Source organism: Poecilia latipinna, unplaced genomic scaffold, assembly GCF_001443285.1.
Source record: "Poecilia latipinna isolate Pla-1442-1.1 unplaced genomic scaffold, P_latipinna-1.0 Scaffold1874, whole genome shotgun sequence".
Taxonomy (NCBI): domain Eukaryota; kingdom Metazoa; phylum Chordata; class Actinopteri; order Cyprinodontiformes; family Poeciliidae; genus Poecilia; species Poecilia latipinna.
Genome location: NW_015114490.1, coordinates 76,754 through 93,549, shown reverse-complemented (window position 1 = coordinate 93,549; position 16,796 = coordinate 76,754). Strand labels below are relative to the sequence as shown.

Below are 16,796 nucleotides of genomic sequence, written 5' to 3'. Positions count from 1 at the left end.
ACTATTAGACAAAAAGAAAAAAAAATCTCTTTTTGTTTCACAAGACCTTTTCAGAATTCCTTCAAAGTATTATTTATTCATGCTACTCAAGGTTATTCACTTTGGCCTGCACTCATGGAGGATGTTTATTAGGTTGAAGTTAAAAAAAAAAAAACAGCCCAAGGCAAAATTGGCTAATTGTTACCAAGTCACGTCCAGAGCTCAGACTAGTTGTTATGAAAGATAATTACCATGTGTGAGAATGTTCAAACAGTACTTTGAGTTCTGGATCTCCATCTAAGACATCAAAGTCAAACTCGTGGCATCCAACGTTTCCTCAGAATCCTTTTCATCAGACTAGATAACGGCACGCTAATCCTACATCAGCCCTGGATGTTGACACAGGATTTAAACTGTGTACTGCACAATCAGCCAAAAATAATTACTCGATTCAGGCAACTGTCTATTGTCCTGATACATAAATATTAACACATTATCTATAATATGTGATGATTTTTGTCTACAGAGAGCACAACTGACTCTTTAGTGAATGCAAAATAAATTCATTTTACAAAATTAAACTTATTAAACTTCATTTATAAAAAAAAAAAAAAAAAGTGTGAAGGAAACAAAAATGGCCCTACAACAGTGAGATATGTTGACGGAAATGTTTAAAATGTTTGCTTTGCTATTCACCGATTTTCAATGTTTTTGTAAAGGCCTAACAAATCTAGTACCAAAATTATAAAAAGATAGAAATTCATCCTTTTTGGACTTTATAAAGAAACTCTACAAAAGGAGAAATAAAAGCTCCTACATGGTAATTTAGCCAATGGTGTTCTAGATAACACTGCAAAACAAACTTCACTTTCACCTTTTCAATTTTTTTTCCATCTCAAAAATACAGGAGTAAAACTATCAGCACACATAGAGCATAAGTTGTCTAATTGAAAGATGTGAACAAACAAAAATATAAACTAGAATACAGTGACAACTTGTGTCAAGTGAAAAAATATCAAATTATTTTTCCACGTTTAAAACCAATGAGTGTCTCGGTGAAGAACTTTTACTTCTGGAGCATTTTTTACTCCTATCAGGAATTTATATGTACCGACAAAAAGCCAAAGCCAGGCTTTGATGAGAAATGCTTACATACTGACTGCTATGGTTTCAAACTTCTGGCTAGTGCCTGTGATCAGGGTAAATTTCCTGTGAGGTGCAGTGCAAAGCAAGTGGCACAGCCACTTAAATATACTAGGAGTATTTAGATCCAGCACGTAAAGAAAACTTCACACAATCCCAAGATCACCAAAGAGATCATGGGATGGTCACAGAGAAGAGAAGACAGCAAATCTGAAATATATAGAGAAACTTCAAAGCGAGAAAGAGTGAGAAGAAATTCCTTTTTAAGTTAATTCATGTTCACACTGAATTCATGAAGATGCTTAAAGTCTTTTAATCTTTTCTTTGCTTACTGAGAAATGAACACAGCCTGTGCCCGAACAACTGGTAAAATATTCTGTTTTACAAATATTCCTCTGATGTCAGAGCACTGTTTGCACATTAACATTATTTCGCTGTGGATAAATGAAAAACAGATCTAACTAGGTTTTAAGTTTATCTAAGTGATACATAATGTTTTTGCACAGACACAGAAAAATTACATTCTCTGCTGGTTTGGGAAATCTATAAGGTCAACTAATCACAGCTTTGTCTGTGATTTTTGTGTTGCTTAGCCCCCCGAACCACCTCAACTTGGCGGATATAATAATTATAATTTAAGGTATTTTTCCGCTATGAATACGTTTTCTAATAACCAGAATAGTTTACCCTGTGAGCAGTAGGCAGTCAAGGATGAACAAGTCTGACAAACTTCTCATGGTCAGCAGAATAAAGTTCCATCTGGCCAACACTAACTTCTTTCCTCAATGTTTTTTTTTTTTAAGGTGCATCTATACAGTATTCTTCCTGTGTTTCCAAAAAATTGATGTAATACTTATGCTACACTTAGCGGAGCAAAAAGCCTTAAGACTAGCAATATCAGAGTTTCAAAAGAAGAAGATTGACAACATGAGAAAATTAGTGCTAGGCTAACCAGCAGTTGTAGATTTGAGATTCTTTGGCAACGTCTTTGACGCCGCGCTCTCCTCGGTCAGCAGCATCCCGAGCTTATAGGAGGTATAAACAAAGCAGAAAACCTCAGCGTTGCCATGGTTGCTGCTTTGACAGAGCTGCATTTCACCCAAGCAGCACTGCAGTGGAAAGACGGACAGAAAAATAGCCCAGTGGTGATTGATGGTTGGTGGTAATTTGTTTCCTAATTTTACCCTTAAACAAGTTGAGGGTGGAATGAAGAAAAAAAAATTGGGCTTCAGTCTTTTTTGCATTGTAGTTTTGTGTAGCAAGCATGCACTATAGCAGACAAGACAATCAGCCAGTGCACACCCTTTAGTGCCCAACGCAAAATGAAGTTTAAGCTTTTTGACGTCATTTCAAATCCATTTTCCTTGAGGACAGTGAAGTCTGAAAACGGATAATCCTGCTGTTGTACACTAAGGCGACACACATCTGCCTATCCTCAATTATTTCAACACATTCAGACACAGCATATCAATTCATTCATTTCTCTGTCGTCAGGAAGCTGTGGCACAGTGCACACAAGTGAGAAGGATTTTATAATTAGAGTCTTTTATAATCAGGCAATGGTTGTGACTATTTTCTGACAGGTCTGTCTGTGTGGGCTTCCACTGCAAGGCTGCAGTCAAATGCAAACAGCACGCAGGATCAGGACCCTGCTCTTCTCTCATCGGGTCGCTTAATTCTTGTGAGACCACGTTCAAAAACCAATCTGTCTTGCTGAAAATGTCATGAAGAGAAATTACTGAGAGTAGGATCAAAAAAGAAGAATGAGTCCTTTTCTGGAATGTGAAGTTGTCTTCTTGTTCTGACAAGAAACTTCAAGAATAAACATCCTGCAAAGGTAGAAAATACGTTTGCTCACGAGAGAGAGAGCCATTTAAGACAAACACTGTGCTGTAGGCAAACCCTGATGTTTTCATGTGTGTCTTTGCTTATCGCTCTGAGTAACAAACCATCTGGTGTGTCGGGTTACATTTTTATGGCATTTGACCCCATCTTTTTTTTTACAAGCAGTCAAAGAGTTTGTAAACTCGCACGACAAATGAGAGACAAACTTAGAAACAGCTGTTTTCTTCTGCAACTCGGCAACGTAAGCTGAAGTAAATGAGCATTTCATCCCTTAGACTTTTCTGTCTGCAAATGGTGCATTTTAAATCTAATGATAACCAACAAGTAATTAATAATGACTTAACACATCAAACAAACTAATGGCTGCATGTATTTAGAAACATAGAATCCCCCGGTAAAGGTTCAGATCTCAATTCAACAGATTCTTGAGGCAGTCTATGCGCAAATCTGGTCGAGTCCAAATACGTGCTGCTGAAATTGCAGCAATTTTACTTTAAAAAGTTTCGTCATAGAGCAGGTTGCCCAACTTCAGTCCTGGAAAGTCACTACCCGGCAACTTTTTAATACTGTGTATGCTTTCTTCAACACATCTGAATTAAATAGCTGAATTCCCTCATTAGCATTGAGTCATTCAGCACTGCAGAGGCCTGGCAATGAGCCATTAATGTGATTCAGGTGTGTTGAAGAAGGGATGCATCTAAAACCTGGGCTCCCCTGTCTTAGAAACCTGAATATGTGTAAGAGAAAAACTTCTCTGATTGAGATTTAGAATATTTTCTACATTTTCAAGAAACTTTGTATACTTTTGCATATACTTAACTTTGTGTCTATAATGTGAAAAAAGGTTGAAGGGGGTATAAGTCCAGTGTCAAGACACTAAAAAGTGGCTGAAATGCTTCTCTGAAGCAAAAAGAAAGAAGGATAAAAGCAACACTAACTTTGTGTAAATACTAAAATCTTCCAGTTTTGCTGCTTTCATCAGTCACCAACTTACAACCCGAGGTGAAGCCGGGAGGAATAGAGATCCACTTTATCCAGAAAAATATCAGCTTCACTTTATTTGTCCCCAACGTCACCCAAGCATTACACTCGCACCCTGAAGTCAGGGTGGTTAACTAAGGCAGTTTACTTGGCTTTAGTCCTGAGTGAGCTCCCTGGCATCAATTATGTTGTTAAACCTGCAACCTTACATATAAAACCCTGTAGCTCTCCATGTAAAGCGACACTAATTAGAATGAAACTGGAGCCAAACGGTGCTTCATTACCATCCTCACCTTTCACCCAGGATTCTGTCTGAGCGGCGAGTAAAAGCACGGATCACATAAGTGGCGGACGGAGTGAACTCCTTCGAGCTTGCCAGCATTAAAAAGTGCTAATATGTTTGCCATTCTTAAATGTTCCCCCCCCCCCATCATTCAGAGTAATTGTTCCTCCTCAGCATATTTAGGAGACATAAAGGAATTTGATGACGCCTTCTCTGAGAAACAATCCAATTAATTTGTCAACTTTTAAAAGCTTCTGGCAAGTGACAGGCGATTTTTTTAGATGCTTTACGAGGAGACCGGGCATTCGGCTGGAAGTGATCAATGAATATGATATTCTTTGCCTTTGGGTAATGAGTCGAGAGCACTTATCCCAGGGAACCAGTAGTGCTCCTTCTTTGCTATGGAAGGCTTTTATTCCCAACAAACACCACTGTTCAGTCGATTTCACAAATTAGCTGATTGCTCTCAGTTCATTGCTTTCTAACTGCAGATGTGTTAACAAAGGAATCAGCTGGAGAAATGTTTGAAGCTCTGAGTCAGAAATCACCTGACTGCACAGAAATATGTCCAGAAGAGCGCGAGCTGAAAAGCAAAAAAAAAAAAAAACTGAAAAACACAAAGGTCACTTTATGAGGCACACCTGTCCAGCTTGTTAATATTGATACTAAATAAGCCACCTGGTACGGTTCACAGCATGCATCCAGGCATGTGAGGAACATGGCTTCCTGAAGTTCAAAGTATGTGTCAGAACAGGAAGGAAAGGGGATTTAAGTGACTTTGAACATTGCTGTTGGTTCATTATGAGGCTGCCGTGAGTTTTCAGAAATAGCTGATATACTGGGATTTTCATGCACAACCATCTCTCAGGCCTAGCGAGAACGGTTGGAAGGAGCGAAAATATAACTACCAGATGTCCGATTCTAGATTATGGAAAGAAAACAAAATTGGAAGTGAAATCTTAATCTACTATTTTTATTTTTATTTTTTTAATTTGGTTAAATCCATATTTAGTGAACGCAATGTCTCAGCAATCTGAAATAATATTTTGGACTCAATACATCGGACAATGTGCTCCTGCATTAGTTTTCATCCATGCAAGCCATTCCCTTAAAAGCACATAAAACACTGGCTTTTATGTGCAAACAGCTGCTAAGCGTGTTTACAGCCGACGTCGCTAAACAGAACGGCATCTGAAAAAGCATATCTTTAAAAACGTGAATAAGGGAGGAAAATTCTGCACAATAATGACTATAAATAGTCCACCTTTACATTGCACACGTTTTACATTTCCTACAAGATACTTTTGACGGTTTGTCTCAGTCACCCACTCACAATGAGAGGTCAGGATTTTTTTTATTTGCATTGAATAAATACAGAACTTTAACTCCCACATATTTAAAGACTAATACAACGCTGGTGTTTCTCCTCCATTTAACAGCTAAGCAGGCAGAATTAAGGGTCTGATTTGGATGCAAGTCTGCACTTGCAAAGCGGCGACAATATGTCAACGACTTACAAGCTGCCGTAATTTCCAGAACGCCAGAGGATTTAAACAGAAAAAAAGACCTGACCGATGAAGAAATATCTGCCACAAATTGATGGTAAACGTTAGGATTTATACTTGAAATCAAAAGAACTCTGTAAAATACACACAAAAAAAAGGGGAGTAAGAACTGTTCCCCTCCTCCTGACCACTTCCCATGCATGGAAAGTGGTCATAATGGTTATTAAACCTCCAGGATTGAGGGAAAATGGTTCTCGGTGGAACCTGCTAACAACAGGCTGCGTTGCTTTAATGTGGTGCTGTCAGCTACATGATTATAGGGGAACTTACTTACATGTAGCGTGTCGATGTTCATATAAGGAATCAAGTACGCGGCGACTAATGAGATCACATTTGATTCTAGTGATTTAGTTCAAATAACCATGTGCAACGTCAAATATATGTCAAGTAATACTTCTGTAAGGGCTCCCATCTATCAATGTGAATAATAAAAAAAAAGACATGTAGGCTGTACTTTCTTTTGTTTTTATATTCGACATTTCATTAGAAAAGAACTTGTTGCTCCAAAACAGGGAAATTAAACCTTGACCGAAAAAGCAGGACACATTCCACAACGTTCCAGACGTTTCCTCCATATGCTGACCTTAAACTTGTAGCTAACTTGTTCAATTTGGGTACAGACCTGTGTCTAATTACCCCCATAAACGGAAGGCGGCTGCAGATCAATATCAGCTTTTACTTTTCTTACTCCGTTCGCTTTGAAGGCTGAACTCTGCACAATGGAATGCCAACCACTTTATGCTTCCCAAGATTTTTTTTTTTTTTTTTTTTTTTTATCATAAGGATTATATAAGGACCGTTCCGCTGTCGAGGCGCCCGGCTGCGTCAAATGAACTCGTCTCGAACGCTTTCTACTTGTGAATAATCTGTGTCACTTAAGAGTGATGGAGTCAAAATTGCCTCGGAAAGCTCTTACAAACTGAAACGAACAAGCAGCAGCAGCAGCAGCAGCATCTGTAAGATCATTTCTGAATGATTTATTCAATGGATCCTGCATAAACACACACCTGATTTCCAGCGAACAGACAAGACTGCTGCTTGCTGATGATGTGATTTCCCAGAGTATTTGATAAGCAGCTCCTGACAGCTGCTCCTCCTCTTTGGTCCTAAGGAAGAAGATAGACTTGCATGTACCCTTAACTACAGCTCTGCTCTGCCTTACAAACGCACACAAACCCCTTAAACCCTTTCAGTCTGTCACAAGCCTCAATGCACGGCGTTTTATTGGGATTTTATGTCAGAAAACAACAGTTTAGTGCATAATTGTGAAGTAAAGGAAAAAAACAATACACTTCTTAAATAACTTCTTTAAGAAGTTTTTAAATAACTTCTTTAAAGAAGTTATTTAAAAAGTGTGGTGTGCATGTGAATTCAGCGCTCTGTAACACGTAAATTAAAATCTAAAGCAACCAGTTACTTTCACATTTAGTGCAGATATTACACATGTATGTAATTTAACATCTGTATAAATCCAGCTGTTCTGAAAGCTGGATCACAGATCATTAGTGAGCAAACATAATGCAAAGGACCCAGAAGATAGAGCAGGGATAAAGTTGTAGAGATTTTTTTTTAAAAGCAGCCAAGAGGCCTTCAGTAACTCTGGAGGAGTTGCAGAGTTTCACAGCTGAAGTGTCAGAAATTATTTTCAATAGCACTACCAGCCACACCACAAATATGGTCTTTATGGAAATGTCACAACCTTTTTGGCTTATGTGGAAAATATTAAGTTTGTTATAATAGATATACTGTACATCATCTACCCCTTGTGCACTGTGAAACATCATCCTGTGTAGATTCTTTATTTTAGCAGGAAAGCTGGTCAGAACTAATCGGATTTTGCAAAATGAATTTGCAAAAAAAAAAAAAAAAGTTAAATGATGCAAGTTATTTTTCATCTGTGAACGTATAGACTTAGAAATGACTCATATAAAAAGAGTCATAAACTCAATTATTAAACAACGGTGGAACTTAGCAAAGATTAAATGCACCAATACTTTACACCAAAACATTTTCAGTAACTGCCTGGAGCCGTTTGCTATTCTAAACTAATCCCGCATACATGCCTGCAGTACAAGTTTTTTGAACATGAACAGGTTTGAGGGGAATAAAACGAAAAGCATCTGAAGTACAAAACAGCAGAAATGTTTTTTTTGTTTGTTTGTTTTTGTTTTTTTTAAATAATGTCCTATACAAAGCATCTACAGCATATACGGTGAATTCAAACTACCTCAAGGGGCAGGTGAAGGAGGGCAGAATAATTAAGTATTGCATGGCTGCACTGCTCTGATAACAACCTCTCTCCAAGGTTGCTTTCCTTCTCTGACTCTTGTCTTCAAGACACAAATAAATCTCAGGTCAATGTCAACAGCAAAATGTAGCTGCTTGCGCCGAACGGATGACACCGACCACGTGCGAGAGGTGACGGATGTCATGGACCAGAAAGGTACTGTCCAGCTCCTATTTCACAGAGAGGGTTGAACACCAATGAGACTGTGTGTGTTTATGTGAGTAAACTCAGTAAAAGTTATTAGAGAGAGCTTACTGCAGTGGCATGTGACCCAATGACCAGGGTCTGACCCCGGGACACTGAATAATGAAGCTATGATTCATGTGGGTCTTAACGTCTTTGAAATGCAGCCTATTGAGAGGGTCTAGAGCATTCGCAGCTAAAGCTACTGTGCTCACGGCTAATACTTATAAGGCACAGGGTTAATCTGCTGAGTGCATTAACCCATTTTTGCTCTGAGGGGGAGTTTAACCCGACGTAAGCAAAGGGCTCTCCTGAATGTTTGGTCAGATACAGGAAACATAAAGAAAACTAAAATGAAAGTAACTTTTTTTTTTTGAAGGGTTGTAATGCTACATGTGGTCAGAGAATGGGCTTTAGCACATGTCAGTGCTACTGTTTTCAGAAACGTCAGTAAAAATCGGTTGGAAAATGAAGCCCAGTGGTTTCAAAATGTACAATAAAAGGTACTGCTTGAGCAAATGTGTCAAACAGGGAGGATGGGAAGGTAGTTTTAAACCCATTTGTGTTTATGTACCCCACCATCAGGCCTTCAAAATGTTGTAATGCAAAATGTAAAATAATGAAACTCTCTGGGACAGATTTCTTGGGGTAATTACTTGTAATCTGCACAGCTAGTTTTGATAGAAAGCCATTCGATGGCAAACCGCAGCTGAACAAACTTCATTTAGACTTTATTAAATGAAGTGCCTCTAAATTATTTACTGGCTTCGGCTTGTAATCCACAAAGAAAAATAATAACGCTTCATTCATTTTAATTTGTTTGTGTGTGAATTGATGAGTCACGTAATCCTTAATAAATCCACTTATGTGACGGCACAGTGTATGGATATGAGTATTGGCAACAGGACAGTAGCACTAAACCTCAGACTCAGACGTGAAAACGGTAGGTGTGTTGAGAGACAATCTCTAGAAAAGGTTTCAGACTTTTCACTGTGGTATATATATATATATATATATATATATATATATATATATATATATATATATATATAAAGGTAGCGTTCCACCCAGATCTCAGTCCACATGCCAACACCTACGATGCATTTGGCTCATAGGTCCAGTCTATGAGTAATGTTCAGTCATGTCTCCAACCTCTCCCGGAATAGGTCACTGTGAGCTGAAATAGAAGTTTAAACCATTTGTTCATATAACTGCAGCTTGACAGCAGCAGCGTTTCCCACTCCACCCGAAGGTCGCTGCAGCCATCGAGGGGCTCCAGTTCAAATGCTGCTGGAGAAGTCAGAGTCCATTATTTCTGAAGGGATAAACTCAATATATGTTACTTCTGCCCTTCCCCCCGGATGGTAATGAATCACAGATTGCGTATCCTTGTTGTTATTTAAATATTAGAAGAGAAAATCCTGAGCTCGGTGGAGACTTGGTTAAAAAGTATGTTTCTTGAAAGCGCAAACAATAAATCAGCCTTGCTAAAGATGTTATTAATACATAGAACATATAGGGCAGCATTGTTTGGATAGAATGAGAAAGTATTGCCCATATATTGGAACAGCTCTGCAGTGTTTATTGATGAATGTGAACTTTCCACAACCACTGGTGGTAAAATCCAACCCGAGGAAAATGCAGCAACTTATTATTCCACTGTGGTTTTCTTAACCCACTTTTGGTCTTCAACTAAAGATGTACCTTTTAGATTAATATGATGGTGTGATGCTAAGAGCCCTAATGAGTTTTCTTATTTTTTGGTTCAGCCCATTAAGTTGAGCAAACGTACACATGTATTTTGTTTTGATTTCTCTGCATTTTGAGAAGAGAAACGATTCGGTTCCCCTATCTCCGCTGCCCCCAGGGTGAATGATTGTTACGGCCTCCAATAGATTTTCTAATTCTGTTTCATAGAGAAGAAGACTCAAAGGTGTTTTTTTTTTTACTATCGGAGATGTGTTTAAAAAAAAGTCGGGGAAGCAATAAGATGCTTAGAGGCGATTAAATAGAAAACTGTATTTTCTATAGCATGTCCAGGCTTGCCTGCTGTTTGTTCTGGCTGGGTGAGAGTGAGAAAGAGCAAGACTTTCAGTAGATAAGTTGAACAAAGTCTGACCAACTTGCTTTGTTTTATTTGAAAGCGTTCTAAATCTCTGATAGTAAGAAAACCTCATTCTTAAGGTAGGAATCTGCAGTCTCTCTGGAATACACATAGAAACTGTTGTTTCAGAAAAGTCAGTCTTGTCACCATGACAATTTATAATAAATTATGCTAAAGACAGTTTAAGATTCATGCTCGTTTTACATCAATTTGTCCTTCAGACAGTTGTGTAATGCATTCCCTGCTAGTACTTTAAATTAATAATAAAAAAAAAAACATCTGATAAAATTATGATTTTCTGGTCTGTTTGTTCCCTAATCAGCCTATTGTTTCTATTTTCCTAATGCATAAACAACTATGTGGGTTAAAAAGGGTCAGTCTGAAATCTAACTTGGCTTAATGGCCTTTAAAAAGCTCGCCACGCAAAAATGAACTAATTAACTTCCAAATTAATTCTCTGATCACACCTTCGTACATGGAGTCTTTGTGCAGATGGTGGATTTTGCATGAGTTGTTCAATGTGTTAAGAGAGGAGGAGAATCTGGGTGGCTAACATTTAAAATTTAACACCTGACAAAGTAAGATACATCACAGTTCTCCCTTTAAGCATGATGAATAGATTTTTCCCTAAAGGCAAACCTTTCGTACTAAAGTATAACGGATAACGCAGCACATTCATAACTTTCAGCCACAACAGCTCTGACTGCTGTAAAAGCGGCTTCACTCAACATGCAAACACTTCTTCTCTCAAAGGTCGTCATCCTGCACGCCTGACTCGTTTGTTAAAACAGCAGGAGGACAAATGATTATCAATATCACTCAAACATCTTCAATCCGAGTCCAAATGAGGCGGCTGTGATGAAATGTGCTGTTTTTATGGAGATCTTTCTCCGCGGTCTATCCTCGGCTTTTTTTTTTTTTTTTTTCCCAGGACTATTTTCTCTTTCATGGGAGTAGTCGTCTCTAATTTCTCCGGGGACCTACAAGCTGCTGCTATCTCAGCTGTGTTTACTAATCTTCCCTCGACACCAATTTCTCAGCCCCACAAAGTTAATGCTGGTCCAGTGTAAATAGCCTTATCTCATAAAACCTGTGTTCTCCCCCGCCCCTCTCCGGCTCGGCTGCTTGATGTATACATCATTAGCAGTCCGCACACAGGGGGATTAGGTCAAAAAAAAAAAAAAAGACGGGGAGGCAAGAAGTTTGTGCTCCCATACCTGCAGCAACGTTATCACGCATGATTAACGCCGAAAATGTCAGCTTGGACATGTAGTACATACAGCCACTAGAAGATGAATAACAGGAGTGGCTCTCCTAAAGCGTTCCTGAAGGATAAGCAGGCCACACATCAAATCAAACGAGTCTCCCAGAACTCCGAACTGATTGATGTTCGGCTCGTCGTCACTCACAGATTACAGTACCTACCTTGCTCCACCTGCGCCAGTCTGCTTCGATGAAGGCCCTGGATTGTTGTATATGCCACGGCAGCGAGTTTTAATTAAACCCAAAGGGGAAAGTATTAATTATCTCATTGCCTGCTGTGAATAGGCTAGCGGCTGCAGGCGGATTCTCACATGAATGCTGATGGTGTAGAGGTGAGTGAGGTGTGGCTCTGAATTAAATGCGGGATTTATCGAGCTCAGGATTGTATTTGGATAACAACCTGCAGACACAAAACAAAAATGTGAGAAATTTCAAGCTGTAAATCAAAATGGAAAAAAAAAAAAAAAAAGTTGACTTTGAAACAGGCCTGATTTCCCCCTCGAGTATGTTTTTGACCATTTTTTAAAAGGCTACTTGAGCTGATGGTTCTGAAACAGACAGAATGCTCCCCCTGGGACATCCATTTAACTCTGTTTAGATTGTATCTGTTCCACTCAGCTTATCTATCTTCATATCTGCCATATTAACTGTCTCCTTGGCCATCAAATCATGTCCATCGCCTCCGACGAGCTTGTAATATTCATAGTGAACACGATTGTTCCCTCTCTGCTACACTTGTACAATAAACACTTCAATGCATGCTTTTGTCAAAGGATTATTGAATTCTCATTACCATATGATAGACTGATTGATTAGCTACACCAGAGGGATGTTTATTTCTAAATCATATTGCAAATTTTTCGGTAAAAGGCGCTTTTAAATCATTGGCCGTTGTAGCCAATGATTTTATTTTCTTTCTTTTTTCTTTTTGCTGCGAACCTGAAACAGCAGCCCTCCCTTTGCCAAACCCCTGTAGGTATTTGTTAATGCGGAGATGGAGGAGCGGCTTATAAACTATGCATGTCGTATCCCTCTGGCAGTCACCAGTAGAGAGGATGATGGCAGGAAAGGGCTGGCTTTCATTAGTCTTGTGAGGCTGCTTAACATAAAATTATCCTTGGGGTTGGCAGAATGCAGACAAAAACAGGGTGAGGGCTTCATTAAGCTTGATGAATTAAAGACATCAGACATGAACGTAAGAGGAGTTGCACAGAGTCAAACTTTTCTGACACTTGGAAATAGCCACTAGTGCAACATGAAGTCAAGTTTGCCGTCTCGGAGAGTGGAAACTAAGAACAGCACCAAACATTCAGAAAATGTACAGTTTGGTAAATTTTAGAAAAAGAACAACACATTAAAAACAATGTAAGGAAAGTAAACTTTTTACCCAACAACAAAACATTGTATGGTGTTAGTGTACAAAAACGTACTTTAAATGTCTCCCAAGGACAAATATTTAAGTTTTACTCATTGATTTATGTTGTGTAGGGACAGGTACTTACAAATACACGTCAACTTTTACCACCTACATGGTGACATAGATGGTCTTTCAGACACATAAAAACAGAAAGAATTTAAAGAGATTTAAAATGTAAATATAAAACATCTCATCGATCAAGATCCAACCCACCAAACTAACATAGCCAATAATAAAACACATTATTATTAAATTAAGAAAGGTAGTGATCCTTCATGACTATGTATAGTAGATCTTGCTCAAGAATTTTTTTTTTCACTTTTAATCCAAAGTGTTTGCAGTCAGAGATTAATTTTAGCTCTGCCTACAACGAATTACCCATGTTTACCACTTATACAGAGAAGACTCATCCTAGAGAGGGTTTACCGCGCTGGAAGCTGAATGAATGACTGAACCTGTTGCTCAAAGTGACCCCAACAGGTCAGCAAACACATAAGGAGCACTTAAGCCTAAATAAGTTCAAGAATTTTTAAAGTTCATCACATTTAGTTTCTTAAGATCATAAAAATACTGTAATCTGGTTATCCTTCTTGCCAAGATCTTAATGGTCCAATTATGTACTATCCTGAGTGGCTGCATGTGAGTAGGAGGTATAAAGAAATTCACATGTGAGAGAAAATCATAAAATGCATAAAATGATACGGTAACACTTTATTTGAAGGGGGTTGAATAAGAGTGACATGACACTGTCATAAAAACCTGTCATGAACATGAATAAGCCTTCATGAATATTTATGAATATTTACTGATATTAATTTGTTATAAAAGTATTACTGATTGCACTTTAAAAATGAGGTAACTTTATGTTATTAAAGGTAAAGTTTAAACAGTAATGATTTCTTGGTTAATGCCAAGATGTCATAACAAAGACATTTTGAATAATGTCAACTTTGTAATAAAAGTGTCATAATTTACCGAATGACGCTTTATGACAACAGTCATAAATATTCATGAAGGCTTATTCATGTTCATGACATGTTATGACATGTTAATGAAAGTGTCATGACAGTCTTATTCACCCCCCTTCAAATAAAGTGTTACCAATGATACATAAACCATCATTAGTCCAAAAGTTTTCAAGATTGCTTCTGTAACTCAAACATCTTGACATGCTTGTCAATAATCCAACATAGACATGCTACAGATTTACATCATTTACAAGGAACAGAACCAAACTGGCAGGTTTTTGTAACGTTTAACGTGACGCATGATTATTGAAACTGTGCTGCAGTAAAATCCAATTTCGTGTCCATTCTTTTATTCTAAACGACGATTTCTGACCTAATCTGAAAACACATTGTTCACAGTTTTCACACAATTTTATCCACACTAAATCTATCTATAAACTTGCTGTGTGATCAATTCTGAATAGAAATATTTCTGTAAATATCCTCTGTCCGTATGCAATTTAATTTTACTTTTTTAATTGTGAAATTGCATCTGTTAATTTCCACATCATTACAGTTGTAGGACTAATTATAGGAATCATGCACAGAGTCCTATGTGCTGCCGAGATTGAGAACCAAACAAAACACCGACTAACTTCTCACACCAAAATGTAGCCACTCATATAACCCAACTTTGTCAGGTTTTTTTTGCATTCTCATTAAAAAAAAAAAAAAAAAAAAAAAAAAAAAACACAGCTGACGCAATTTAACTTTGGGTTAATCCTTCGGCACCTACGAAATGGTTCTGGAGTTTCTGGCAATTGCTATAGACCAGAAATCTGACACCACTTTACTGTTCGCTCATCTACTGACTTGAAAATCAGGAGCAGTAAACTGGCACCTTGGGAGCACTACAGCCCCCGACAGGTAAGATATCACTCCTGTGCAAATTGGAAACCTGCCACTGTGGTTTACGCACTGATCAACTTTACCTGCTGCTTACTGAATGTCCTCGTGTTTGGCCAACGGGATGCGTGCAATTTTCACCAGTAGTCTCGGAGAACAACAAGCTTTGTGATTTGTATCAGAAAATTTGGCTAAAATAGCCAAAGCAGAAAAGAGGAGGACTTACCCCTCAAGAGGTCGCTGCTGGCCGAAGGCGAGCTGTATGTCCGAAACAACATCCAGTCAAAGTCATCATCCTCCCCTTGGGTGAAGTCACACAGATTAGGATCCGAGTCCTCTTCAAATGTGCAGCCAGCAGCTAAAGGAAAGAAAAGAAATAACAAACAAAAACAGAATTAGCTAAAAGGCTAGAATGGGTACTCACCACATTTAAAATACAGCTCCCAGCACTAAAATGCCAAACTTAAGTAGACAAAAGTGACCACAGTTAGCTGTTCATGTGACACAGCTTTGTTGTAGTTCAGTTCTGGTATAAAAAGAAGAGCACCAAGAGCTGTGGTGTGATGGTTTAACATAGTAACCGTGAAATATATACCTATTACACCATCTGAACCTGCCAACCTCACTGCCCACACATTCAGCAGGAAAAAAAAAAAGCATCAACAGTAATAAAAAATGACTGGGTTTAGATTGGGATTTCACACGGCGGCCAAACGTTCAACTTTAAACCTCAATGGGCATGCAAACTTAAAAAAAAAAAAATCGAATGTCTCGAATTTTCAGTGAACTTAGAATAACTCACTATCCTTCTTACACAAAAGTAGCTTGACTGTAAAACCATAGCAGGGAAAAGAAGTATGGTTCTCCACTGCCAGGGTTTTATGAAAGTTTTTCAAAAGTGCACTGATGGAAAAATATGCTTGCTTTGAACATATTCGGGTCAGTGAAATATCAAGATATAAAGAAACTGAGCTGATCTGCTGAAGTTAGTAAAAGTCTTGGTAAACAAGTGATTTTGTATTTCATTTCCCGGTGGTTCGACCTGACTCAGATGGTCGGCCCAAACTCAGGTGACCCCAAGCAGTGATGGATTTTGCTCTGAATGGTAAAGCTCAGATAGACCATAGTCTTTTACAGAAAGTTAACTGATATTAATCTGTTTGCAAATGGGCAAATGAGTAGATGCTACATTGGGCTTTAACACTTTAAAAAGTCAAGATTTTATTTACTTTTTTCTTAATTTTCCCCCTCTGGCATGCCATGTTAATGGTATTGGCTTCAATGTAAATGCATGCATGGTGGGTCTTAGTAGTAGACATGAGCTACATCACTGCTGCTGGCACCCCAAATCAGTTTTTAAACTTTATTCATGTGAAAATGTCTGCAAACGGATACAACAGTACATCGTCAAATCGATGAGTCAAACCAAGAAGCAGAAGAAGCGGAGCCTGCAGGACGCAACAGCGGTTTCTGAACAGTAAGTCAACTGCCTTTTTTTTTTTTTTTTTTTTTTTTTTTAAAATCGCTGTGGTTTCGGACACCACCATTGCATCCTGATTATCTGGGCTGGAAATCTGCCTCGCTCTACCCGAGCGTCAAGCTAGCTCTGTTGGTAAATTCTGTCATGTAGTTTTCAAGAGTCCTTCGTAAAGTGATTTGTACAAACTACAGTTTTCTTTGGCAATGTGGCTGCAACATTGTAATTAAAAAGCAAAATGAAGCCAAGCTGATCTGGCCTCCATGACTGAGCGAATCCTCATGGACATGCGGCCATTGTACAGCGGTAAAGCTAGCTGACCAAATGTGTTCGAGCTCTGCTTGGGTTGCTAGGAGAGGGGCAGTGCCCTCCGACTGTCACTTCATTTTGAAGTGACAGTTTTTGAATTTTTATTT

The 16,796-nt window shown here is 38.4% G+C and overlaps 1 protein-coding gene across 1 annotated transcript in view; it reads right to left on the bottom strand.

Moving 5' to 3' along the window:
* LOC106934860 (receptor-type tyrosine-protein phosphatase U-like) overlaps window positions 1–16,796 on the bottom strand; it is a 94,559-nt gene that overhangs the window by 6,559 nt on the left and 71,204 nt on the right. The window contains exon 2 of the mRNA XM_015015004.1: window positions 15,130–15,261. Within this exon, the coding sequence (XP_014870490.1) occupies window positions 15,130–15,261 (132 nt within the window). The remainder of the gene's footprint in view (window positions 1–15,129; window positions 15,262–16,796) is intronic.